Source organism: Protopterus annectens, chromosome 1.part2 (genome assembly GCF_019279795.1).
Source record: "Protopterus annectens isolate FY-2018-M chromosome 1.part2, PAN1.0, whole genome shotgun sequence".
Taxonomy (NCBI): Eukaryota; Metazoa; Chordata; order Ceratodontiformes; family Protopteridae; genus Protopterus; species Protopterus annectens.
In genome coordinates this window covers 924022926-924050485 of record NC_056727.1, presented here as the reverse complement: position 1 = coordinate 924050485, position 27560 = coordinate 924022926, and the positions used below count along the sequence as shown (strand labels likewise).

The 27560-nt window shown below is 43.9% G+C and overlaps 1 protein-coding gene across 1 annotated transcript in view; it reads right to left on the bottom strand.

The window, feature by feature from the left end:
• SDE2 (SDE2 telomere maintenance homolog) overlaps positions 1-27560 on the bottom strand; it is a 665355-nt gene that overhangs the window by 243575 nt on the left and 394220 nt on the right. The window contains exon 4 of the mRNA XM_044059687.1: positions 13425-13594. Coding sequence (XP_043915622.1) covers positions 13425-13594 — 170 coding nt within the window. The remainder of the gene's footprint in view (positions 1-13424; positions 13595-27560) is intronic.

Genomic DNA, 27560 nt, shown 5'->3' with positions numbered 1-27560 from the left:
AGCGTTTTGACGGAAATATTTTACTGTTTGCATAGATTTGGCCTCATCTTCCATTTTCTTAAGCACCTCTTCTGCTTTTACTCCAAACAAGCGGTCCTTATCTAAGGGTGCATCAAGTAATTTAGATTTGACGTAATCAGGGAGAGGTTGTTCTTTCAACCATGCATGTCTCCTAATGACAGATCCTGACACTGCTGCCCTGCTTGAGGCTTCTAGGATGTCATATCCACAGTGTAATGAGTGATTGGCCACTTGACAAGTAGAGTGCAGTAAATCTGCTAACTCTTTCGAATTGGCACAGTCAGGAAAGGTTGAAATCTTTTGTTTTAATAGTTCCAAAGTGTGTTGATATTTTAACATGTGGAACGGACAGAGAAGTGCTCTGATAGCTAAGGTTGTAGAGGTGTATACTTTTTTTTACCCTGTCCAGAGCTCTGGGGTCCTTGTCAGAAGGAATAGGATTCTTTGCAGAAGTACCCTTAGCTCCCTTTGGTCCCTGTTTAATGACCACCGGGTTTGCAGCAGGATTTCTGTGCAGGTATTTGTGAGAATTTGGTACTCTAATACCGGTCAGATTTTCTGGGAGCAGGTGGGAGGGCATTAGGAGACAAGCTGGATTCATGGAAGACATCATCAACCATCTCTAGGACTGGAGGGATGGCCAAGGGTCTGTGCTGGGGCAGGTCTAGAAACTCTTAGTCTTTTCTTAGACTGAGGAAAGTCCTGGGATTCCTAGTGGAAATGTTCCCTGAGGGTGCAAAGGGTTTCCCCAAAGGAAAGATCTTGTGGTGGGGAGGCAGAAGGAATCTATTCCTCTGCATCCGAATCCTCATAAGCAGTCAAAGGTGGTTGGTTCCTCTTCAAAATCTGAATAATCAGACTCCTCAGAATCCTGTTCTGTCAGAATTTCTGGAGAAATGTCTCTTTTTCCTTTTAGAAATTGGCCTGACTACCCCTGATAAGGGAGACAAGATCCCCCGCCATTTTAAGCATTTGAGCTTGGGGTGGTGGAGCAGGAGTAAAATGGTGGCTAGAAGTAATTTTCCTAGGAGTGGCCTTGCTTCTAGGCCTAACAGTATCCATCAGTCTGAGAGAAACGGTAGTCGGAGGAGATGATGTCTGTTTTTGTCTAGATTCGGTAGTGTGAAAAACCTCCTCGGAAGCCGATGCCTGCGTCACAGTTCAGGACACAACTAAGGCAGACACAACCAAAGGCTCGGAAGATGAAGACTTCTGCGGTATATCGGACTCCGAAAGGGTCTCAGTAGAGGCCTGCAAAGGTATTGAATCGGGCATCAGAGGTTGCGAAGGCGCCTCACTGAATTCCAGAGAACTGATGACCTGCTTAGCGGTAGAGTGATCGGAAGGCTTAGCCCTGTGTGGTCTGTCTCTATCTTTATCCTTACATTTTTTCGGAATGTCTATGGATTGTTGACTGACAGACACCATTTCGGAATGCGAAGACAAAAATACCTGGCTGCAATAAGAGCTCTATGATGAATGGTTCTCATGTTAAAAGAGGGCACAGAACTGGTAATAGGGGACATCGTGGTCTGGGCCTAAACAAGTGACACAGTATGAAGAGTCTCGGTGTGGTATTTGCTTTCCACAGGCGAGACAATTATTTACGTTCGGACAATTGGTTAGTGCAAGAAAAAAGGATCCTCAACGGGGTACTTAGCTTTAAACATTTTCAGCTGTAATTCTAACTCTGGTAGTGACCGACTGGCACACTTGTGAAATTGCTTCTGCTACGGGCTCCCTGGCAAGAAAGACTGATGTAATGGCGTCAGCTGCCTGTCTTTATAGCACTGAAGACATGACGTCAGGCAGCAAGCGACAGCAGCCAACGCAGAAAAACACTGACACTGGTATTTGGGCTGCCCGAGGGCTACCACAGCAGGGATAACCCACAGGTGATGACTGCAACAGTGAAACATGAAGAACATCAGGAAAGTCTGGAGGATGTGCATGCTGAAGCCACACAGACTTCAGAAACTACTGGAACTTCCCAAGACTGGAAAAACTCCCTCATCAGCCTCAACAAAAATTTGAGATCCCTCATCAAATCCTCTAAAGCTAGCTATGAACACAGAATTGCAGCAGATAGTAAAGACAACCACAAGGCCTTCTACAGTTATGTAAAGAATCTCCAGGGCAATATCTAGATTTGCTCTGAGCTACTGCACAATGGTACTGCCTATACCAGCCAATAGATATTGCCAATATACTGGCCAACAGATTCAGTGCCAACTTTACCCCCCCACCAAAGGACCAATCACAATACCAGTAGATTGCCATGCACCCAGTATTACTGCTGCACAGATTACAACAGCACTGTCCAAGGCCAAGAATACAGCTTCTATTGGACCTGACAATATCCCTGGCTGTGTCCTACATGAACTAGAGTGAAATGGCACTTCACCTGTGTGCCCTGTTCAGTCACAACCTCACCTCAGGCTTTGTCCCTACTGAACGGCACACTGCTATAGTCATCCCTCTCTACAAAGGAGGAGCAACTACAGACCCTGGGAACCATCACCCCATTAGCCTGGCAAGTCTGACATGCAAAGCTATGGAATGCATCATCACGGACCTAATAAACAAGGATATAGGGAATCTCCAAACTCTGGATCTCACAGTTTGGTTTTGTGAAGGGTAGATGATGCCTGCTCAACTTGGTCTACTTCTTTGAGTCAGTCACCAGAGCTGTGGATGAAGGGAAGGTGGTTCATACAGCCTACCTTGATCTGGCCAAGGCCTTTGATACCATTCCCCTATCAGGAATCAAAGAAAAACTCACTACGCAAGGCATCACCCCCTATATCACTAGGTGGGTTGCAAAGTGGCTCATAGATGGAACCCATAGTGTGAAAGTAGCGAACCCAAAGTCAGACTGCTGACCAGGCACGAGTGGAGTCCCAAAAGGTTCGGTCCTGGGTCCTCTCCTGTTTGGTATCTACTTCTCAGAAGGCTAGGCCAACACGAAGGGACTCTGTCTGACAAAGTTTGCAGATGATTGCAAGTTGGGAGCCATTATCAACTCCCCAAGTGATGCTAACATCCTACAGAAAGGCCTCACTGAGACCAAAGACTGGTGTTAGAACCATGGCCTTAAGCTCAATGCCAAAAAATGTATAGTCACCCCTTTGGGAAAAACCCACTTCCCATGAATTACCACATCGATGGTAGTCCACAGAAGGCATTACGAGAGATCTGGGAACACAGGTTGACAGCAACCTCTCTTTTGAGCACCACACTGCCAATGTGGTCAGAAAGTCCTATGTAGCACATCTCATTGCTAAGGGCTTTGCATCCAGGAAGAAAGAGGTCATTGTCTTCCCTCTACTCTTTCCTTATTAGACCAGAGTACAATGCCCCATTTGGCATGTACCTCACTAGACACCTACAACAACTGGAGAGGCCACAAAAGTACCTTACAAAGAGGACCCTAGGTGTTAAAACACTTGTCGTATATGGACAGACTCAAAAAACTCCAACTATTCTCGGTCTCATATCACCTAGTTAGAGGCGATCTTTGCTTGACTTACAAAGCCATGTCTAACCCAACTCCGTCAGAAATGCTACATCTAAAGAAATCCCATTCCCTTCGCACCACACACTCCAGAGACCTCAACCTCATTACCACAAACAGAACATGTTGAAAGGACAGGTTCATAACCCAGAGACTGCCTATGCTATGGAACAGACTTCCCATACATGTCAAACAGAGCACCTCACTGGCCCTCCAAGAGAAATCTTGATGAGTGGATGGGAAATAGAAAATTCACCCCGGGATCACTCTAGTGGCTCTACTCGACAGAGGTACTGGGAACTAAGGTCAGGTGGCACGATGCCACGGTAATCCTATGGGTTACGCTTGTAAAGGCTCCAGGGCCATTAGCCTAGTACACACCTATGAACCTATGTGGAGTTTGGCCAGAGGGATCATCAGAATGGTGAAAGCCATGAACTTCAGAGCTCTCAAACTCCCTGGCTGTAATGGAGGCCAGAGGAAGAACAGTCTGAAAGAAAGAAAGAAATGAGAGTTAATGCCTTTGGAGGATGCAGGGATGCCAGGATTGGCACCGTTTCAATCCTGCAACCCAGAAAGACATGATTCTGAGAAGGAGTCAGGGAAGACTTTTTGAAGTTTATTGTGAACCGCAGGCTCTGAAGAAGAGAAATGGTAAAATGAAGATTTTTACAAAAGGACCTCCGGAGAAGATGCCGGAATCAGCAGGTGGTCCAAAAAAGGAAAGATTTGGCTCCCTTGAAGCCTGCAAAAGGCAATCACAGGTGTGAGGCATTTGGTGAATACCCTTGGGGCAGTAGAAAGACCAAAGGGCAAAGCACAGAACTGAAAATGCCAGGAAGCAACAGAGAAATGCAAAGATCTCCTGGAGAGAGGATGGATCAGAATATGGAGATAAGCATCCTTAATGTCCAGAGACACCAGAAAGGCCAGAGGGAGCAAGAGAGGAAAAAGGGACAATATTTGAAAGGAAGGCACCTTCAAAAAAGTGTTTAGATGGGGGAGGTCTAGGTCTAGAATAGGTCTCCAAGTACCCTTCTTTTCTGGGCACTAGAAACATTCTTGAATAAAAGCCTTTCCCCCTTTGGGACAGAGCACCTCTTGAATAGTACCACGAGACAAGAGGTCTCAGGGAACCTCTGGGGAAAAAAGGAAGTTGCTCCAGAGAAGGCTGAGGAATGCCCATAAAAAGAGGGCGGGAAATCCAGACCATGAAGTACTCCTGATGAATGATTGACAGAACCCAAGAATCCTAGGTGATTTGGAGAGAAACAGGAAGAGAAAAACAATGGCAAAGAGAAGAGAGGAACGTGGCTGGGAACAGGTGGATAATCAGACAACACCTGGTTTGTCAGGAAAGGAAGGCTTAAGAATCCCTGCAGTTTAAGTGGCCTTAGCAGGAGTCCATTTAGTACCCTTTTTACCTTTAGGAGGGCAAGATTGCCTACGAACAAAAGGTGGCTTAGAAGGGTAAGAAGGGTAGTTTCATTGAAATGTAGGCACAGGAGAAACAAAGACGTGCTTACGCTGCTGTAAAGCTTTCCCCTTGTCCTGAAGAGACTTAAATAAACCAGCAGCCACTTCACCAAACAAAAGTTTACAATCCAGAGGAGCATCCATCCACTTAGCCATAATATCATAGGGCAAAGGTTAAAGCCTAGAATATCTCCTCAGAACTGAACCAGAATCAGCAGCCCTAGAAAAGGCATCAGCTGCATCATAACTACATCTGACTGAATAACTAACTACCCGAGAGGAAGTCCCAAGCAAGGAAAGAGCAGAAGATTTACGCTCAGAGTCTGGAAGATCAGAAAGAAGCTGACAAGCCTGAGAAAGAAGAGCCAAGACATACCATAGAGATATGAGAAAAAATAGATCCGTAAGTACGACGGGTGCAAATGGCCAGCACCAAGCTAATGAAACAAACTTCTTGATTTATTGTGGCAACACCATCAAGGTAATGTGGAAACCACAATACCCAAAATATAATCAGATCGGTTTCGACATAACCTGCCTTCTTCAGTGAAAACACATAACTAAACAGGAAAAAAAAATATATACATTAGGTCACAGACACAAAAAGCCTCCTATTGGTTGGCTACACATGTTCATTTAATCCAGGGTTAAAGAAACCCCTAGCTTAGTTATCCAACTTCTTTCCATTTGATTCAAAATAATACGCCAACCCACCTTGGTGTGAACATTTTGGGTATTGTGGTTTCCACATTACCTTGATGGTATTGCCACAATAAATCAAGTAGTATGTTCGACTAGCTTGGTGCTGGACATTTTTTTTGCTTCTGATAATTAATAGCCTAAAAGCTAGGGTAGCCGAAGTATAAACCTACTTGCCCAGCGTATCCATGGTTCTAATCTTGTCAGAAGGCAGTAACCTGGATGAAGGAATCAATTGAGATGGCCTTTCAGAGGTGACACCACAGAAGGGTTAGCAGCAGGACATTTACACAAAAAGGAACAATCCTCAGGCACCCTATAAAACCTATCATACTTCTTGGGAGCAGAGAGCAGAGAATCCGGCACTTTAGAAGCACTGGAAAAAACATCCAATAAAGCAGCCAAGATAGGAGGAATGGCCTCAGGTTTAGGAGATTCCATCTGAAGTAACTCCTAGTACCTCTTATGGATATCCAAGCCCTGGGCACAATCCCAATGAAAAAATTCCATCATCTTAGAGTGTCCCCCCAGAAAGATTATCTAGAGTATGACAGTCCTCCTCCTCAGACCCACAGTGTAAAGGAGACGGAATATGGGTAGAATAAATAAGGGATTACTCAGAATCCACTTCTTCCTCAGAAGAATGCAATACTCTGGGCCTTTTAGGGGAAGAAGAGGACCAAGGAGGAGCAGGAAGCGAAACCCCTTGAAGAGGTCTTAATGACAGTAAAGCACTAAACAACCCACTGAGTAAAGGATCGCCACTCACTTTGTGGATGCCTAGGAGTAGAAGAAACATGATTAGTTTTCCGTTTCTTTTTTTTAAGGGGACAACCATCCTAGAAACCTGAAGGCCCAGACTCAGGATGGCATTCCACAACTGTAGTAGGAACCTCTTCCCTAAAGAGAAACTGTGGAACCCCTCTAGACCCCATGGAAACGGTCAACTGTGGTTCCCCCCGAATGCCCGAAACAGACACCTGCAAAGTCTCATAGGATGTGCTGCCCGCTAGATCCACACCGGCATCCAACCCAGATGCTGTAGAGGAATCTGGTGACCCTCTGGGTTCATAACAACCTCGGGAGAAACTCCCAGGACAGGCTGGATAGCGGAGCATTCCGGTCTTACCTTATATGCACCTTCTTCCCCGACGACTGACCCTCGGGGCAGGAAGTTCCATCCATAGTATCTTTAGCAAGAACCTTAAGATGCTGGTTCTCAAGATACAATGAAACGGAAGAAAGCCTAATATGAAGAGTTTTAGGGACAAATGCCTAAAATTGAACAAGACCTATGGTTGTGAGCAACACCTAGACAAAAAGAAGACACTTATCGTGGTGGTCTTTATTGGGAATCAGTCTCCCACACTGGCATATTTACTCTTCCAGGATGCCATTAACCCCAAACAGCACAAATCAATTTAAAAAAAAAAAAACTAGGTACTTATCTGCAACAGTGAAGACTTCAGCAAACAGGAGTAATCACCAGAAAACCAATAAACAGAAAAAAGTACAGTTGTGTTCACTTGTCATAAATGTAGATGTTAAGAGTGTATTCACTGTTGCAGTCATTACATTTGGGTTATCTGCTTGCAGGTAGCCCTCAGTCGGCCTGATTAACAAAGTCTTCGGTCCTGCGTTGGTTCCTGTCCCTTCTTCCATGACGTCAGGTGATCAGGGGTATAAAACATGCAGCCGACGCCATTACATCAGTTTTTCTTGACCCAGATGTCAGGTGCCCCCCTAATGGGAAGCAATTAAATATAAAAGTACAATGATATACCTCCAACAAAAAAGCAAATACATCAAAAAGGCTTTTAAGCATAGTAAAGGAAAGTAGAGGTATAGCCAAAAGTAGTTAGGGGGCTGGAGAGAGGGTAACCATGACTGCAACAGTGAATACACTCATACATCTACATTTATGGTAAGTGTACACAACTGTACTATGCTCTTCGTGTTTCACTGTTGCAGACATTACATTTGGGTAGATTCCCAAAGCTATGGTTGGGACGAGGGATTTAGATAGCATTAGGACCAGCTATAAGGCCCTGCAAGACTGCAGTGGCAAAGCCAGCTCTGGATTTAGAGAAAATTGGCAAATGATAATGCTTGGTGAAAGTATTACAGAACTCCAGGTAGTAGCTTCTAGGATGTCCCTGGTAGGGACGCCTCTGAGAAAGGCTGTAGAGGTAGATGCAGCCCTGGTGGAGTGAGGTCTGATCCCCTGGGGGATAGGTTTTCCATGGTGCTTATAGCAGAAATTAATGCAATGGCCTATCCATTTAGAAATGGTTTGCTTTGAAATAGCCTTCCCCTCTGCCCCTGCAGCAAATGCCACCAGCAGTTGTTCAGATTTCCTTTGAGGTTTAGTCCTGCCCAAGTAGAATCAAAGTTGTCTGTGCATACCTACGGAATGCAGTATCCGTTTCCCCTTTGTTCTGTGGATTGGGAAAAAAGGTTGGCAAATGAATGGACTAATTAAGAGCCACACTGGATACCACCTTGGGCATGAAGGATGTATTGGTTCTGAGGGACACCCTGTCCGTATGAATGATGATGAAAGGCTCCACTGCCATAAGGGCCTGTAATTCAGATACCCTTCTAGCTGAAGTGATTGCTAAAAGGAAAGCTGTTTTCCAAGAAAGAAATTTTAAGTCTGCAGTAGCAACTGGCTCAAAAGGAGGTAGAGTGAGTTTCTCCAAAACAAAGTTAAGGTCCCAGGCTGGGGTTGGAGTTCTCCTGGGTGGTCTCAAATTTTTGGCTCCTCTGAGGAACTGCTTGAGCAGTGGATGAGAGAAGAGGGGAGGTTCTGTGTTATAATGAGCTGAAATGGCTGAGGCGTGGATTTTAATGGAGGAAAAAGAAAGGCCCTTGTGAAGCATCTCAGTTAAGTATTGTAAAATCTGAGGTAAATTGGGCGCTGTGTGCTCATCCCTTGAGATTGGTTCCAGGCACAGAATCTTTTCCATTTTTCAGCACAAGATTTTCTAGTACTAGGCCTCCTTGAATCTAAAATGATATCCATCACAAGTTTACTGAGGGATGGTAAAGGAGAGATTATGTAATTAGCCAGGCTGCAAGGTTCAGTGTTAGAAGCGGAGGGTGCAGAATCTGGTTCTCCTGCTGAGATAACAGGGAAGGAGTCTGAGGCAGGTGCCATGAGGATAACCGTGACATTGCGCAGGAGGGGGTACCAGTGCTGGCGTGGCCAGTCTGGAGCAATCAAAATCATTCTTGGTTTGTCCTGTTAGTACTTTGGAGAGCAGAGGCAGAGGGGGGAAGGCATAGACTGATAGGTTTTTCCAGCTGTAGGACAGAGCATCCACTTTCCAGGCTTGTTTGTGGGGAGTCCTTGTACAAAATTTGTCCAATTGGTAGTTCCGGGAAGAGGCAAACGGGTCTATATCTGGGCACCCCCCCATTTGCTTGTCAACATGTTGAAAATCCTTGGTTCCAGTTTCCATTCGTGTGGGTCCATGAGGTTTCTGCTTAATCCGTCTGCCAGTGTATTTCATTTTCCTGGCAGGAATTGAGCTTGTAGGTGAACTTGGTAGCCTAAGGCTGTGTTCCACAATGCCATGGTTAGTCTGCAGAGGAGGTAAGAAAGTGTACCCCCCTGCTTGTTTATGTACCACATAACAGTGGTGTTGTCCGTCTTTACCATTAGTTGTCCTGGAAGAATGTGGTCCTTGAAGGCTGTCGGAGCATTCTGTACAGCTAACATTTCTTTTTGATTGATATGCAGGTACATTTGACTTGAGTACCATTTGCCCTGAATGCACTTCCCTGCCAGGTGAGCCCCCCAAATGCATAATCTCATGCGTCTGTTAGGGTTTGGGAGACAGGGGGTGGTGTGAAAGGTAGTCCCTTGTTTTGGTGACAGGCCCCTGCCCACCAAAGGAACTCTAGCATTGCTTCTAGATCCTGAAAATGTTGACACCATAGGTTTTTTAGATACCACTGTAGTTTCCTTATATGCAGTCTTGCATATAGAATTAGAAGAATGCAGGAGGCCATAAACCCCAAAGCTTGCAGTATTTGTCTTGCAGATAGCAGGGTTTTTGTGGCCACCTGTTTGAAGTAGGTTGTCAAATGAATTTGTTTCTCTGGCATGAGGTAAGCCATCTGGGAAGTTGTATTCAAGCTTGCTTCCAGGAATATAATTTGTTGACAAGGTACCAGGTGTGCTTTCTTTTCGTTTATGGTGTACCCCAGACAAGTTAGAACCCTTTGTACAAAAGCCAGATGATTCAAAAGTATGTCCTGGCTTTCTGCCTGAATTCTGCCTGAATTAGACACTCGTCCATGTATGGGTATATGTGAATATTTCTTTGCCTGCAAAATGCAATAACTGGAGCTAGGCACTTTGTGAATACCCTGGGAGCAGTAGATAAGCCAAAGGGCAGTGCAGAGAACTGATAGTGCATGTAGCCTACTTTGAAGCGTAGGTATCTTCTGCAAGATTCCCTGATTGGGATGTGCAGGTATGCTTCTTTTAAATCTAGTGTTGCCAACCGGGCATCTTTGCCTAGCATAGGAAGTAATTGGTGAAGAGTCAGCATCTTGAATTTTGGAATCTCCAAAAAGGTGTTTAGAGTAGACAGGTCCAGGATAGGATGCCATGAATTGTCTTTTCTGGTTACCAGGAAACGTCTCTAATAGAATCGCTGTCCCTCATCCTCTTCTGGCACCAGTTGAATAGCCCCCATGCTTGAGAGAAAGTACTTGTTTTTGGGCCTCTACCCACTGATTTGGCGGTAGGTCCGGCCACCCACTTAGTGTTGGCAACATGTGAAAGTGAAATCTGTATCCCTAGGACACTATTTAAAACCCATTTGTCCTGGGGTAACGAGTTCCCAATTCTTTGCATGAAGAGCAATCTTTCCCCCCAAAGGGGCAGTCAGTTGAGAAGTGCTTGGAAATTTTAAAAGGAAGTCATTGAGACAGTTTACCATAGGGGGGAGTCTTATTACTCCCAGATTTGGAAGTGGAGGCCCCCCCACTGCTTAGTCCTGTGTGTCCCCCCGGGACTGAAACCTGGGTTTTTTGCTGTGTCTGGGTTTGGCTTGAGAGGACCTGGAAGGGGCTGGAAAGGACCAATTCTTAGAGGGCCAGTGCCTACTAAATCTAGGAGGCTGAACTTGTAAGAAATCTTTAACAGTTTGCATAGATTTAGCTTTACCTTCCATCTTTTTAAGAACTTCCACAGCCTTGTTGCCAAACAGGCGGTCCCGATTTAAGGGAGCATCCAACAATTTAGCTTTAACATGATCAAGCAAAGATTGTTCCTTAAGCCAAGCATGCCTTCTGAGCACAGATCCAGTAACAGCAGCCCTGCAAGAAGCCTCTAATGAATCAAAACCACATTGCAAAGTATGTTTTCCAACTTGTTCAGTAGAATGCATTAAATCCTGTAATTCTTTATTTTCCACACAGTCAGGAATCAACATCATTTTCTGTTTAAGCAGTCCAATAACATGTTGCTCATACTTTAACATATGAAACTGGCAGCTTAAAGCCCTAATGGCCAAGGCTGCAGAAGTGTAAACCTTCTTACCCCATCTATCCAGCGCCCTTGAGTCTCTATCAGAAGGGGTAGGATTTTTGGCAGAAGCCTTAATGCCCTTGGGCCCCTGTGAAATGGTCTCTGGATCTGCAATAGGATTTTTAAAAAGGAACTGGTAGGACTCAGGGACCCTGTAGTATCTGTCAAGTTTTCTGGGAGCAGGAGGCAAGGAATCAGGGGCCAAACTAGAGTCTGAAAAAGCATCAACAACAATGTCTAGTACAGGAGGAATAGCTAAACGCCTATGGTGAGGTAGGAGAAGGGAATCCCCTAAGCCTCTTTTTTGAATCAGAAAAATCCTGGCTTTCCCCAGTGGAAATGCTCCCTTAGAGTATGTAAGGTTTCCCCAAAAGAAAAATCCTCAGGAGGGGAAGCAGAGGGAATGGAGTCCTCTGCATCAGAATCTTCATAAGTAGCTAAGGTGTCGATTTAATATGGAAGTCCGTAGGCCTGAATGCACCCTCAAAAGCCAGTGCCTGCGCAGCGGCTCCGGACCCATCCAAGGTAGAGATATCCGCGGATTCCATAGTTGAAGCAACTCGCAGCATACCGGTCTCCGAATGGGTCTCAGAGGCCTGCAAATCAGAAGTAGAGGGTATCAGGGGCTGCGAAAGTGCCTCACTGAGTATCAGCGAACTGGCGACTGGCTTAGAAGCATCATCGGTAGTGTTGGACCTCGACGACCTGTCTCTGTCTTTACCTTTTTTTTCGGAATACCGGTAGTCGGATGGCTAACTGACGATATTTCTGGATAATTAAACTGAGAACTGAAATATTTAGAGACAAAAATATATCAATGACGGATACTGCGCTGATTAAATAAAGCACAAAACTGACAGCAAGGTACGTCGTGGTCAGGGCCTAGGCAAGGAATACAGTACGAATGAAAATCTTTATGAGGTATTTGCTTTCCACAAGTAATGCAATTATTAACTTTTACTGACATTGGTAAGGAGCAAGAAAAAGTTTCCCCAATGGGGTAATTAGCTTTAGTTGAAGACTTCGGCTCTGAAACTCTAAAACAAAAATTTCCGGAGTCGGCCGACCAGCACTTGCAAATTGCTTCTGCTTCGGGCACTGCATGGCAAGAAAGACTGATGTAATGGCGTCGGCTGCATGTTTTATACCCCTGACGACCTGACGTCATGGAAGAAGGGACAGCAACCGACGCAGGACCCAAGACTTTGTTAATCAGGCTGACTGAGGGCTACCTCCAAGCAGATAACCCAAATGTAATGACTGCAACAGTGAAAACACGAAGAACATCGGCAAAAACAGACTGAGATAACAGACTGTTTAAAACAGTGTTCTGACTGGTGGCAAAGAAGTTCTGAGGATGATACGCCTGAACGTCACCTTTATGCCCTACGTTCAAGCAAGGAGTGAGTGACGTTCAGTGTACCTTAAAGCAATGGTAGACTTTGGTAAACTGGACGGAAGGTGGCCTTCACAGCAGGGAATCCCATTTGTAATGAATACTGCAACTGTGAATGCAAGGACATCAGCAGTGCTAATGTAGGTATGCTTTTTCTGGTAATCTGTTGGTCAAAGGTCACTTATGATGCATGTGTTTATGTACCCATCATGTCAAATTACACAATATATCTGAATGGACACAGATCTCCAAATTAAAGATTCAGCAGAAAAAAGCTGTTAATTCTGACTGACAAAATACTCAACTAAAGATCCATTTTGATGAATCATCAAGGTTACAGTGAGAAATTCACTTCATCTTCACCCATGAGGTGAAGTCCTTGTTAAGCTGCTTGGGGGGGGGGGGATAAAATAAGGTTATGATCACAAATCACTTACTCTCTGCTCATTTTCTTGTGTGCCCATGTACCTCAGCAGGGCTTCATGCTCACAAATAGTTAGTGGTTTGTCATTATTACTTTATTATACCCTAAATAAGAAAGTAAAAAGCAGGATGAGGAAAGCTCAACAAAATAGAATATGATTTTGTTAAGCTTAGTTTTCTGCACTTTACCATTTAGGTTTCCAATAGATGGTCCTTGTGCTGATGTGGTAGTGTGCTGCAAAAGACCAGAGCTCCCTCTCAAACAAACAGCAAGGAAATATTTCAAAAGGCTAAGGAAAGAAGACTGGCACAAAGATGTAAAAACACAGCTGACAACACTGCTTCCAAACCTTTAAATACAGAATCATCCAGGCGTTCTGAAAGTTCATGACACTGTTGTTCATATTGTACATCAGTGAAGTAATGTTTCGGTTCTGCAAGCTTGCGTTTAAGTTTTTCTATCCTTCGTTGCTCTCTGTCTGCTTCCCTTTCTGCTTGTTTCTTTATCCATTCAGCCATCCTATTCAAAAAAAGATCACAGTGACATTAATGGCGACTGCCAAATTCAAAATGTTACACAGCACTTTTTAGATATACACAACTTATAACCACTGTGAATTCAAATATTCAAAAATGGCACAAAAATAGCCTTAAGCATGCCATGAAATTTATTCTAAACAATAGACTTAGTTGTATGTTCTCCATTTTACTGTTAGCTTACAGTTCTGGCAGCAACTCTTGTGTTTTCTAATTGCTTATGTATGCTGTAAAGCATTCCAAATCATGGATATTGTAAAACATATATCAAATTAAATTGAGAAACTTTAATAAGTAAAGTACTGAAATCACTGGCTACATCAACAAAACTAAAAATTTTACTACCACGCAGCTGGACTCAAACTACACCAAGACTTGGAGAGGTGTGGAACTGTGAGCAACTAGCTTTTCATTAAAAAGGAAAGAATTAAATTACTTTATCTTCACTATTTAAGTTGCACTTATAGTGGCCTGTGTGGTGATCTTATTACTACTTACTGGAGATTTCAGCCTTAATCGTTAATTACTACATTTTTCCATATACAGTGTTACTGGCAAATGTCTGCACAGTCTAGTGCTTTAAACTATTATAGCAGTTAAATAGTGAGAGAATTATCTCTGCTCCAGTTTTTGTTTCAGTGCCTTTTATTCCGCATATCAATTACCTGCTCAGTTCCATTCTGTGTCTGCCCCACCCCCCACTAACCGGTTAAGCTAAAGTTTCTGATGGAGCTCCAATATTGCCTTTGATTGGATGCCTCTCCAGCTAGCCTGTTTGTTCCTTGTAAAATTTTCCCAACACTACCATCGTTTTGCTGTGGTGGCTTTATAAGTCTGCATCTCTAGCCTTCACCCCTTATGGTAATCTGATTTCCAAAGTCCCTCCCTCTCCTCATTTACTGCTGTTGTCCTATTCCCACCAACTGTTTTTAATTTATCCATGATTCTGAGTGCCCACTCAGCAAACCAGTATTGCTCTTGAGTAAACATCCTTTACCACATTGTCTCCTGCTCACTTTCCTAGAGGTCAGCAAAGCTTGGAGTCCTAGCCTGCATTTTTGAAGTGTTTTACTTGTATCCAGTGCCATCCATGCAAAGTCAAGTCCCTTTGATTGCTAAATTACACTTGCTTAAGTTATTCTGTGATCACTACTGTTTCCTGTTTTTATATGTGCATTTCACCAAATTTTTGTGTGAAAAAACTGCTCATACTTTCACTGTTACTACTGTAAAACTGTCTTGAAATTGCCTTCAACAAGAGATTTCCAGCGAGCTGTTTAATTGGTTTGTGGCAGCATTGCACTTGAGTCTCTTGTTTATCTTGTGGCAGGAGGTGTTTGCTTGGTCTATCCAAGTTGGGAAACGCATGAAATGACTCATAGTGTAGTTATTTTATTGGCCAGAGAGCTCATTAGTTAGCTGTCCATTTTTTCTTCTCTGCTGCTACAAATTTTGCACGTTTGAGTGGGTTAGCAATGCCCCATAGAGCAGCAAACACCTACAAAGCAAATTTTCCCTGTAGAATGATCCATAATATTGTACACTGTAAACCAGCAATATAGAGCAAATACCTTGTGCACCAACAAGGTTAGAGCAGCTAATTGGATGCGAGTGGCAATGCCTACAGATTTAGGGAAATTCAGTATTGTGTAAATATTAAAGTTAGTAGAATTTAGTACTGTTTAGCACAATCTGCCCCAATAAAGCACTCCTATTAATCTGCACTAATAAAGCACCCTTGATAGCCTTCTAACCCCAATACACCAACCCCCTGTAGTTCACCAAAGGACTGGACAGTATGGCTATACAATTTCCTAACTTCTCTGTAACCAAATTGGTGGATATGGGCAGTTTGAAACAACATAGCAATTGTCTCATGTTTACTGACAACCACTTAATCCTTTAAGAAGCAGACACAGTATGCAAGAGGTGTACTTATACAATGACACTGGATGCGAAACTCTTGAATACAAGTTCACATCAGATTGTTGAAACCATGCGCACAACACACACACAGACTAATGTATGCTGAAGCTCATAAAAGCGGTCTTCATAAACAGCAAAGATTGTACAGACTGCCAGTTGTTAAATCTATGCCTCAGCAAGCCTAAGGGCACTCAGAAAAAACACCTAAACACCGCATATACCATCACTCTTACTGGAGCCCCAAACACTATGCCCCTAAAGCAAGCAAATGCACTTCCTAGGACTCTCGTCACAAGGGGCTCCATTATAAGATACTTATGCCCCTCTTTCCAGGCTAAACAAGAAAATAATGGTTAGCTGCTGATCTGGAGCCAGGATCCTCTAAATCATACACACACTCAAATCATTATGCAACAGATACCAGTAAGACTCCATAGTCCATGTAGGTGTAAATGACCTGAAATGCACCTTAGTGGACTACATGAAGTTATGTTTTCAGACGGTCTCTCTCAGGCTGGCATAAGCCAAGCAATGAGCAGCATATTACTATCATTAAGGATGATGCAACAACATGAGCAAAAAGAAAAAAAAAAAGAATAAAGTTGTTATGTACCAACTGTAAAATTCCATCTGTGTTGTCCATTTTCATTCTTCCTCAACTTAAGGGTTTGGATCTGACTTGGCAGTTGCAAAATACTGTGGCAACCAGAAAACTCTCGAGCTACTCCCCTACCCACAATGCACCAACCCCAAGTACCTTAGATCTTGATTGCCAATAATAGCGGAAAGAAATATTGCAGTTACAGAGACTATATCTGGAACTATATACCAAGGAAGTGGCATACTTCATTTGCTCTTCCAAGAAATTTTAGGGCAGGGGGTTGGTGGGAGGGGAGTTTATCGATGATGTTGATTTTCATTCTATCCTCAACGTATGGGACAGAGTCCCCAGCTACCTAAATCCCTGGATGGTCTCTAGAAAGGATATTCCTGAGCACCACTGAACCAAATGATACTCTGCTCCTGGAGACCATATCCAATTTGTAATGAGTAAGAAATGTATGGGGTGTAGCCCAAGCTGCTGCAGCACAAATGTCCATGGAAGCTCTAGACTGGAAGTCTGAGGAAAAGCCATAGCATGCCTCAAGTGGAATGCGCTCGTAATAGTTTTGGTAAGGTAATGCCCAATTTGTTGTATATACAACAAATACAATCAGTAATCATCTGGCTAGAGTAATTCTGGCAACAGGTTTTCCTAGTTTTGTGTTAGGAAAGGAGACAAGTGATCAGTCTTCCTGATATTTTCTGCTCTGTGCAGTTAAAAACGTAACTGCCTGTGAACATCCAATAAAAGTAACGTGTATTCACCCTTGTTAGAAAATTTGGGGAAGAACACTGGCAAATGAATAGATTAATATTAGCCCCTGAAACCAATTTAGGAAGAAAGGCAACATTAGTTCGTTAAGTGACCCTGCCTTTGTGAAAGATCAAGCAAGGAGGTTTCAAAGACAAGGCCTAAATCTCTGAAATTCTTTTGGCAGAAGTAATGGCTACCAAAAAAATTGTTTTCCAAAAAAGATACGCAAGTTACTTCAATACTAACTTAAGGTCCCATGGGGGAGTAGGGCTGTTAAAAGGTTTTGCATAGTCTATGGGAGGCAACAGAAGCACCTTCAAATCTTATGTGAAAATTTGATATCACTGCTAACTGGACCTTCACTGTGGAGGAGCTAGCTTCTTCTTTAAAAAGTAAGGCTAAAAATTCAAGGATATTATGCAAATGAGCTGAAAAGGGATCAACGTTATTTTGGCAGGCCCAGTATGCAAATCTTCTCCATTTACTGGAGTAGAGTTTACGTGTAGACAGTTTATAGGAAGATAAAAGTATCTGATGAAATGGAGAGGAAAAGTACAGTTGTGTATCTACCATAAATGTAGATGTTAGAGTGTAGTCACTGTTGCAGTCATTACTCTTGGGTTATCCTGCTGGCAGGCTACCCGCAGTCGGCCAGAATTCCAAAGTCTAGGTCCGGCATCGGTTGCTGTCGCCTCTTCCCAGACGTCAGTGCGCCAGGGGTATAAAAGATGTAGCCGATGCCATTTTCTTCAGTTTTTCTTGCCCCAGATGTCAGGTGCCCCCAAAATGGTAGGCTAAAAATATTATGCCAATAATTATGCATGCAGTAAAATAAACATTTCCTTCATCTACAAGCAAATACACCACATAGGTTGTATAAGATAGAGAAGTACAGGTAAGTCCCAGCAAAGAAAAAGGGGATGGAGGGTGGGTAACCTGGACTGCAACAATGAATACACTCAACATCTACATTTATGGTAGGTACACAACTGTACTGCGTTCATTGTGTTTCACTGTTGCAGTCATTACACTTGGGTTGAATCCCAAAGCTGAAGCTGGGTGGCTGGGTCTAAATAGGATTAGGAGAGGCTATAAGGCCTTGCAGAACTGCAGTGGCGAAGCCTGCTCTGGATTTAGAGTAGAGAGGTAAAGGGTAGTGCTTTGTAAAAGTGTGCACTGAACTCCAGGTTGCAGCCTCTAAAATATCTTTGGTTGGTACTCCTCTGAGAAAGGCTGCTGCCCTGGTAGAATGAGGCCTAATGCCCTTAGGCACTGATTTGCCATGTTGTGAGTAGCAGAAACTAATGCAGTGGCCTATCCATAGGTTTTCCCTTGAGATCCTGCAGCATATGCCACTAAAAGTTGCTCAGTTTTTCTGAAAGCTTTAGTTCTGTCCAAGTAGAAGCGTAGTTGTCTGTGTATGTCCATGGAATGCAGAAGTCTCTCACCTTTATTCTGTGGGTTTGGATAAAAGGTAGGCAAATGAATGGTTTGGTTAAAGGTCACACTGGACACTACCTTAGGCATAAATGTTGGGTTCGTCCTTAGAGAAACCCTGTCTGGATGGAAAATGATGAAAGGTTCCACAGCCATGAGTGCTTGTAACTCAAACTCGTCTTGCAGAGGTTATTGCTAGGAGCAGAGCTGTTTTCCAAGATAAAAACTTTATATCAGCTGTATTGGCTGGCTCAAAAGGCGGTGGTGTGAGTTTTCCAAGACATAATTGAGGTCCCATGCAGGTATTGGGGCTCTCCTTGGAGGTCTTATGTTTTTGCCCCCTCTGAGGTACTGCCTTAGCAATGGATGGGAAAAAATAGGAGGTTCTGTACTGTAATGAGCTGAAATGGCAGAGGCATGAATTTTAACTGATGAAAAGGATAGGTCTTTGTCCAGCATCTCAGTTAGGTATTGTAAAATCTGAGGAATATTTGGTACAGATGTGTCAATTCCTTGTGCCTGGTTCCAAGCACAGAATCTTTTCCATTTTTCTGCATAAGATTTTCTGGTACTGGGCCTCCTGGCCTCCAAAATAACATCCATCACTGCTTTAGAGAGAGGTGTGCTTTGAATGGTTACATTATCCGCCATGCTGCCAGATTTAGGGTCGCGAGTAGGCTGCGCAGAATCTGATTGTTTCGCTGGGTCAGTAAGTGAGGAATTAGAGGCAATGTCCAGGATGGGCCTTAAGACAAGCTTTTTAGGATTGGGTACCACTGCTGGCGTGACCAGTCTAGGGCAATCAGAATCATTCTTGGCTTCTTTTTTCTGACCTTTAGGAGTACCTTGGGGAGGAGAGGCAGAGGATGAAAGGCATATACTGTTAAGACTTTTCCAGCTGAATGACAGAGCATCCACTTTCCATGCTTGCTTGTGATAAGTCCTTGTGCAGAATTTCTGTAGTTGGCAGTTGTGAGGGGAGGCAAATAGATCTAAGTCTGGGCATTCCCACTCCTTTATCATGAGCATCTGTTTCTTAGGCATGGAAGTCTGTCCTGGAGAATGCTGTACTTGTTTATTTGTCTTTAAAGCTGCTGTAGTCTTTGCTTTTGAAACTGAAGTAGGCTTTACATATAGCCATGTAGGTCTGAAGACACTCTCAGAAACCGATGCCTGCTCAGCGGCTCCGGACCCATCTGATGTAATGATTTCCGAGTGTCCAATACCTTGAGTATCCAGAGGCCTAGCTGGCTCCACGTGGGAGTCGTCAGCGGCCTGTGGCTCTGAGGTAGTGGGTGTCAGGGCTGCGAAATAGCCTCACTGAGGACCGGCGACTGGCTTAGCGGAAGCCTGGTCTGTTTTGGATCTCGGATGCCTGTCCTTCTCTTTTTCTTTGCATTTTTTAGAAACTCCAGTCGTCGGCTGTTCTGACGGCATAATATAATTGAATTTTCGGCCAAAGTAATGATAAGCAAAATCAAACGGATGCTTAATAGTGCGTTTGTTGAATCTAGCACAAAACAGACAGCTAGCAACGTTATGATCAGGGCCTAGGCAAGGAATACAGTAAGAATGATAATCCTTATGAGGTATTTGCTTCCCACAAGAAATACAATTAACTTTTTCTGACATCGGTCTGGAGCAAGAAAAAAGTTTCCCCAACGGGATACTTGGCTTTAATGAAGACTTCGGATCTGAAATTCGTCTGTGAAAATCTCAGGAGTCGGCTGACCGGCACTTGCGAACTGCTTTTGCTTCGGGCACTGCGCGGCAAGAAAGACTGAAGAAAATGGCGTCGGCTGCATCTTTTATACCCCTGGTGCACTGACATCAGGGAAGAGGTGACAGCAACCGACGTCGGACCTAGACTTTGGAATTCTGGCCAACTGCGGATAGCCTGCCAGCAGGATAACCCAAGAGTAATGACTGCAACAGTGAAACACGAAGAACATGCATAGGTTGTTTGGCTATTAAGGGAATTGGAAAAGCCAGGCAGTCAGCCTGAGGTTCAATATGTCTGGATGGATCATTCCTGTCAGATCCAGAATCCATGGTGGGTGGAGTAAATGAGGTCAAAGGAAGGGGAACCAAGCTGAGGTGAAAAAGGTGCAATGAGGATAACCTTGCTCTTCGACATAGCAGCTTTCTGCAGGAAATTAGTGTGATTGGTGGGTAGGCATACAGCAGGCTGGGGGCCAATTGTGAAGCAGAGCATCCCTCAGTGATACCCCTGTGGGGGGATCAGGGCAAAGTAGCTGCTGCATTTGTTTAGGGGAGAAACGAAAAGATCACAGCAAGGCTGGCCCCACTGATGAAAAATCATCTCCGCCACATTCTTGTTAAGAACTCATGAGGCAGAAGAATGCACCTGCTAAGCTTGTTTGCTATTATTCCCTGGAACGTGCATTGCGATAAGAAAGGTTGGATGAAATCACCCAGTGCCACACTGAGTGCTTCTCGACACCAAGGGACATGATTTGGTCCCTCCTTGTTTGTTGATGTACCAAACTACTGACATGTTGTCCACTTGAACTGCATTAGTCTCAAAGGAGAGAGCTTTTAGAAAGGCCTGCAATGCTAATAGCACTACTCTCATCTCTAGGACACTGACACATAAATTGGCCTCTTCTGGGGACCAAGTGTCTTGGATGGTCTTCCCCAGGAAATGTCCCCCACCCTAACTTTGAAGCGTCCGTGGTCACTATGGCCTTGGCTTGAGGAGGAATGAACTGACAGTCTTATAGAACATGTTCTGACTGAATCTACCACCTGAGATTGCTTTTGCAAATCTGAGTAATACATATCAGGGTTGACATAGGTTGATAAACTATTGATCACTGTGTGGCTAGCATCCATTGTAGAAACCTCATGTAAAACCTGGATAATGGCACTAGAGTTATTTCCGCTGCCACTGATTCCAGAGCTTGAAGGACCAAGCGGGCAGAAACTTTGGTACTGCAGATTATTTTCCTGATCCATGTTCTTAAGGTCTGAACTCTTAGAGGAGGCAATGAAGCTGTCATTGACTTTGTGATGAATTGTGCTCCTATAAACTCCAACTTTTGAGTAGATTGAAAATTAGACTTTCCGTAGTTTATGGTTATCCCCAGACAAAGCCTGAAGAAACTGATTTATTGCCTCTATTACTTGATGCCTGGTTGGAGCAGTAATGAGCCAGTCGTCTAAATTTGGAAACACACGGAATCTTTGCAGTCTCAATTGAGCTGCTACTACTACCATACATTTGGTGAACACCCTGTGGGCTGTGGTGAGACCAAAGGGAAGAACTCTGAATTGGTAATGACTGGCTCCCGGCCGGAAGTGCAAGTACCTTCTGGACCACCTGTGCAAGTACCTTCTGGACCACCTGTTCATCTTTATGTGACAGTACGCATCCTGAAGTTCTAGCGAGCACATCCAATCATTTCCCCAAAATGGGAGAATGGACTGAACCATGACCATCTGAAACTTGGCGCAAACTGACTTGTTCAAGTTGCTGAGATCCAAGATTAGTCTCTAGTCTGTTATCTCTGGCATTAAAAAGAATCTTGACTAAGTTCTGGATTCTATCTGGTCTGGTGGGACCTTTTGGATGACTCTTTCTAGTAGCTTTTGTATTTCAAATGCTGCTTGTGCCCTCTGAATGGTGGAACATTGGGGATTTTTCCCTGAGTTAGAGGTGAAAAGGGAAAGAGTATCATATAACCTATGGAAATGATCCTCTGCACCCATATATCTGTTTATCTGTAGCCAGGCTCTCTGGTGAAGGCATAAACAAACCCTGATTGCCTCCAGAGGGGGAGAACTGGGCCTCCTTTCAGGAACACCTTGGTTTTGCAGGCCACCTCTGCCATGAGGTGAAGTCTCCCCCTCTACCCGTGGAGAACCTCCTCCAAGTGCCCTGGAAAGGACCCTGTGACTTTTTGAACCACAATTTTCCATTACCTTGTTGATTCCTGGAGAAGGATCTTTGAATGAAGACTTGAAGAGCTCTGCAAAAATCACATAAGCACATCCAGGTGTGCCTCCTTATGGAAACGCCAGAACCCACTGCCCTTGAGGTTCCTGTGGCTGCATGCAAAATTAGCTTCATGGAAGAATTGGAAATTGATTGCAAGGCAGCCAGCTGAGAAGTGACAGATGCCTGCACTTCACAAGACATGGATCCCTCAGAGTTCCTTAATTAGGTCTCTCTAATCTGGTAAAATGTGCTAAATAATTCAGAGACCTTAAGGCGAAGGATGCTGATGTATAGACGTACTGCCCAAACCTGTTCATCATCCCAGACTTCTTGTTCGGTGTATGGACAGTGGAACTCTCTTTAGATGGTTCCTTTTTAGTGGCTGTCGCCACAACCATGGCATCAACAGGATCAACAGTCACCCCTTTTGTCCAAAGCTGCCCGTCTTCTGGTGCTGTCATAATTTTGTCTTTGTCTCCTGGGAATTGTCTCAATGGAGTCTGGGGCTTCCATGCCTGCCAAGAGATCATATCTATGAGGTTTGTTGGTGGGCAGAGTCACCCAGGAGGTAGATGGGCCAGTACCAAACACCTCCAGCAATACGGACTCGTCAGACGAAGGGTTGCTGGACTTCCAGCCACCTTTCTGCTTCAGGATATCAAGGATGTCTTCAAACTGGACATGTTCAGGAGGTAATCATGGGGACCCTTCACCTTCATGAAAGTCTGTCTTCTGTGACAGACTCCTCGGCGGAGTCCAAATGCTTCCTCTTGCACGTTCTCTTCTTAGGGAACACCTCATTGGGATGCACTGGGGAGGTATCAGAAGAGTTGGGAACATCCTGCTGGGAAGCCTGCAGTTTCGGTACCAGCTGCCCTTGTGGAGAGGATAGATGAGACTCCAAGTGAAGAGATGGAAAGCCTACAGACTCCAGATCTGAGGGGAAAGGAACCACCTTTGTCATGGAAGAAGACAAGGCTCTCTCCATGACCTCAAAGGCAGAACCCCCAGAAAGGAAGAGGACCCCAGGATTAGTAAGGGCAAGCCCTCGAACCATAGTCCTTCCCTGCACTGAGAACTCCCCCCAAGGCTGAAGTCAGAGCCAAACTAACTTGTGCAGAGGCCCCAAGGTGTAGAGATGGCTCTGAAAACTTCAGAATAGACTGTGATATCCCAGACCCCACAGGGTAGCCCCGTCTCAGAGCTCTCTGAATCTGATAGAACTGAAGAGCTCAGAGTGAGCTTCAGATCAGAGGATAAAGAAAATTTTAAATCCGATGCAGATGAAACTGGATGACTCGGATCAGAAAACTCCAAGATCAAGTAGGGAGTTGGAGGAATTTGCAAAGGGGGGTGTAGTGGGAGGTCGTGGCTCCTGACCCAGAGGAGTAGGAGCCAACAGGACACTTGACTTGCTCTTCGAGAGAATCTCTCACTAAAATCTCCATGTCTTCTTCCATAAGGCTCTTGGAAGAGTGAGTGGAAACTATTGATAGGGATTTTGGTCTCTCAAAAACAGGAGAAGGAACCCTAGAGGGGACTGGTTTCATTGATGGAGGATATCTGGTTCTCTGAAGACAGTGTATTCCCGATGTCAAATCCAATGATTTCTGTGTTGGATCTGAAGCACGCTGATCTAAAGCAACTTCAGCCATTTCTGGTTTTGGATCTTTTGGTAAGGTGAGATCAGAGGAACCTTTCTTTTTCAATTTATGATCAGAGGTTGAAGTCGGAGCAGATGACTTGAAGTTTTTTCTTTTTATGGTCCGAAAAAGTTGTGAAATCTGATAAAGACCTCGTCTTAAATTTGTTGGAATATTTGGAAGATGCCGAAGTACTTGGAGAGGGGGAAGCTCCAGATAATCCCTCACTAAAGGACCAGGGAAGTAATCCCTTCAAAATGAGTTTGTTTCTACATTCGACCAGAGCTCTTAGGTTGAAGGCATGACAGATGGAACAGATTTCCTGCAAATGGAGTGGACCTAAACAGTGCACACAAAGTGTGTGGGCATCTGAAAATGGAGTTTTGTGCCCACACTGCACATTTCTTAAACACAGCCAGGCAATTGTCAGCCACAGCAAAAAAGGCAAAAAGGGAACAGCAGCACTCTGCAATCAGCTAAACAAAAGACTTTTTTTTTTTTTGGATGAAATGCCAACAAAGGCATTTAGAAAACTACAGTAATTGTAGACAATTAGAAAAATATACCAAAGATAGTATATGAAGGAGTACAAAAGTATGAAAAGGAAAGGTAAGGGAGAACAATGATAGAGAAACAATAGAGAGTCAACTAGATTTATACGTATTTAGACATTTTAACATACGTAGAATGAAAAAATAGACTTGTATGAAAAATAACACGTAGCTGATCGAGAGAAGCTGGCACCACATCTTTCGCTTTCAAGTGGAAAATGATATCTGAGGTGGCGTTGATGCACTGTGGGTACGGGAGTAGCTCAAGAGGTTTCTGGTTGCCACAAGCTTTTGCAATGGCACAGTTGGATCAGAGGATCGGATCCAAACCCATAAGTTCAGGACAGAATGAAAATTGACATCATCACATATGACTTCTTTCAAAAACTGACAGTCTTTTTGGTGTCATTCTAAGGGAATCCAAAATTTGGCAGCTTGGGAGGACATGGTTAACAGATCACGATGTTTGGCCAAGGATGGTCTGCACTTTTCCCCCTAGGCTTCAGAATACTGGCTAAAACTTTATCCACTCCCACAGTGCCTTTGTTAAGCAATGCCAAATTGAGACACCTACAGACATAGCAAAATCAACTCGACTGAACTTCAGAGTGTTACTGCTCAATGCCAGGAGCTTATATTAAAAAAAAAACACTACACTCCCTCCAAGCCTTCCTTGCACTTGGTAACACAGCAGCATAGAGTACCCTGGTAGTGGAAGATTTCAATGCCTTAAACACTTTTACATCAGTAACTGCACAGACAAGGGATAAAGGCGGAGGTGTCTAAATATATATTAATAACGAGCATACATATACGGTGGTCAAACAGGGTGACAAGCTAGAGCTCCTCCATGTCTACATCACCACAGACAGAATCCCGTACCATATCCTAGCAAGCTACAGATTACCCTCCATGTCCCAAGAAGCTCACAATGCATACTTGGACCTACTGGAGAGCTTATCCAACCTAACTTCCTACTCATGTAAGACTACTTACCCTTCTACAGACCGAGAATTCTACACTCCCTCAAATCTACAGGCCCAAAGATTCCTGGACGTTGTAAATAGAACCTTGACCAAACAGTGACTACTCCAACATACTGGACTTCGAGCTCACAAATATGGGAGAACACTGCCCCCCCCCCCCCAATGTCTTGTCCCCTCTGGTAAGGTACAACCACAAAGCTGTCGCCTTCAAAATCAACAATGTAATCCTATTAAAACCAGTAACAGTTAGGAAAGTACAGTTGTGTACACCTACCATAAATGTAGATGTTCGAGTGTCTTCACTGTTGCAGTCATAACTGTAGGGTGCTCCTGCCGGCAGGCAGCCCGAGGTCGGCCAGAATTCCAAAGTCTGGGTCCGGCGTCGGCTGTACCAGCAAGTACCCTGACGTCAGAACGTAGAGGTATAAAGCTGACAGCCGACGCCATCTTCTCCAGCCTTTCTTGCCCCAGATGTCAGAAGCCCCCAACAAAGAAACCATAAGGTGTCCAAATAGAAACAAAAATACACCACAAAGGAAGTGGAAGAGAGACCAAGTGAAAAATAGAGGGGATTGGTGGGAGGGAAACACCGACTGCAACAGTGAAGACACTCGAACATCTACATTTATGGTAGGTGTACACAACTGTACTATGTTCTTCGTGTTTCACTGTTGCAGTCATAACTGTAGGGTAGAATCCCAAAGCTGTGAATGAGGGAGGAGGTTATGCAGAAGGGGCAGCTAGAAGGCCCTGCAAAACAGCAGAGGCAAAGCCTGCCCTAGACTTAGAATACAAAGGGAGATTATAGTGCTTAGAAAAAGTATGCACTGAACTCCAAGTGGCAGCTTCCAAAATGTCCTTGGTAGGAACTCCTCTGAGAAAAGCTGCTGAAGTGGCAGCTGCTCTAGTAGAATGACTTCTAACAATACCCGGAATCTGTTTCCCATAGTGAGAGTAACAAAACCTTATTCCATGAGCAATCCATCTGGAAATAGTTTGTTTAGAAATAGCCTTACCTAGAGAACTGGAGGCATAAGAGATAAGCAATTGATCAGATTTCCTGAAATCTTTAGTTTTGTCCAGGTAAAATCGTAGTTGTCTGTGTACGTCCAATGAATGTAAGATCCTTTCCCCTTTATTTTGAGGATTTGAAAAGAAGGTAGGAAGGTGAATAGTCTGATTTAGAGCCACTTTAGAAATCACCTTAGGCATAAGTGTAGGATTGGTCCTCAAGGAAACTCTGTCTTGGTGGAAGATAAGATATGGTTCCACAGCCATGAGAGCTTGTAACTCTGAAACCCTTCTAGCAGAAGTCAATGCTAATAAGATAGCTGTTTTCCAGGATAAGAACTTGATATCCGAAGCCGCAGCAGGCTCAAAAGGAGGCAAAGTAAGTTTCTCCAAGACATAATTAAGATCCCAAGCAGGAACAGGAGGAGTTCTGGGAGGTCTTAAATTCTTGGCTCCTCTCAAAAATGGTCTCACCAGCTGGTGAGAAAAGATGGGAGGATCAGTGTTGAAATGAGCCGAGATAGCAGAAGCATGGATTTTGATGGAGGAAAAGGAAAGGCCTTTAAGCAAAAGGTCTGAGAGGTAAAGTAAAATGGAAGAAATATCAGGCAAAAGAGGATCTGAACCTCGATCCTGCATCCAAATACAAAATCTTTTCCATTTAGAAGCATAAGATTTTCTAGTGCTAGGCCGCCTAGCTTCTAAAAGAACATCCAAAACTTGTTTGGGAAGAGAAGAAGGAATCAAAGGCCCTTGTAGAGCCAAGCTGCCAGGCATAGAGTCTTGATTTGAGAGTGCAGCATCTGATAAAACAAAGAAGCGATATCCTGGGTAATCCAGTAACGTTTATTGCACACACTTCGTGAAGAATTAAAATAAAAAAACAACAATAAAAGTACTTTAAATGTGCCGTGTACTGAACGCTTTCACCCACGAATAAAATCGTGTTTCTTCAGAGTACAAGCATACAATCAAGGTTGTAACCATTTATAGTTAACTAAATAACAAAGCAACGCCTACTAGTTAACATTTGATAATCAGTGTACTGCTTATTTTTTGATTAATAATGTTGACGTA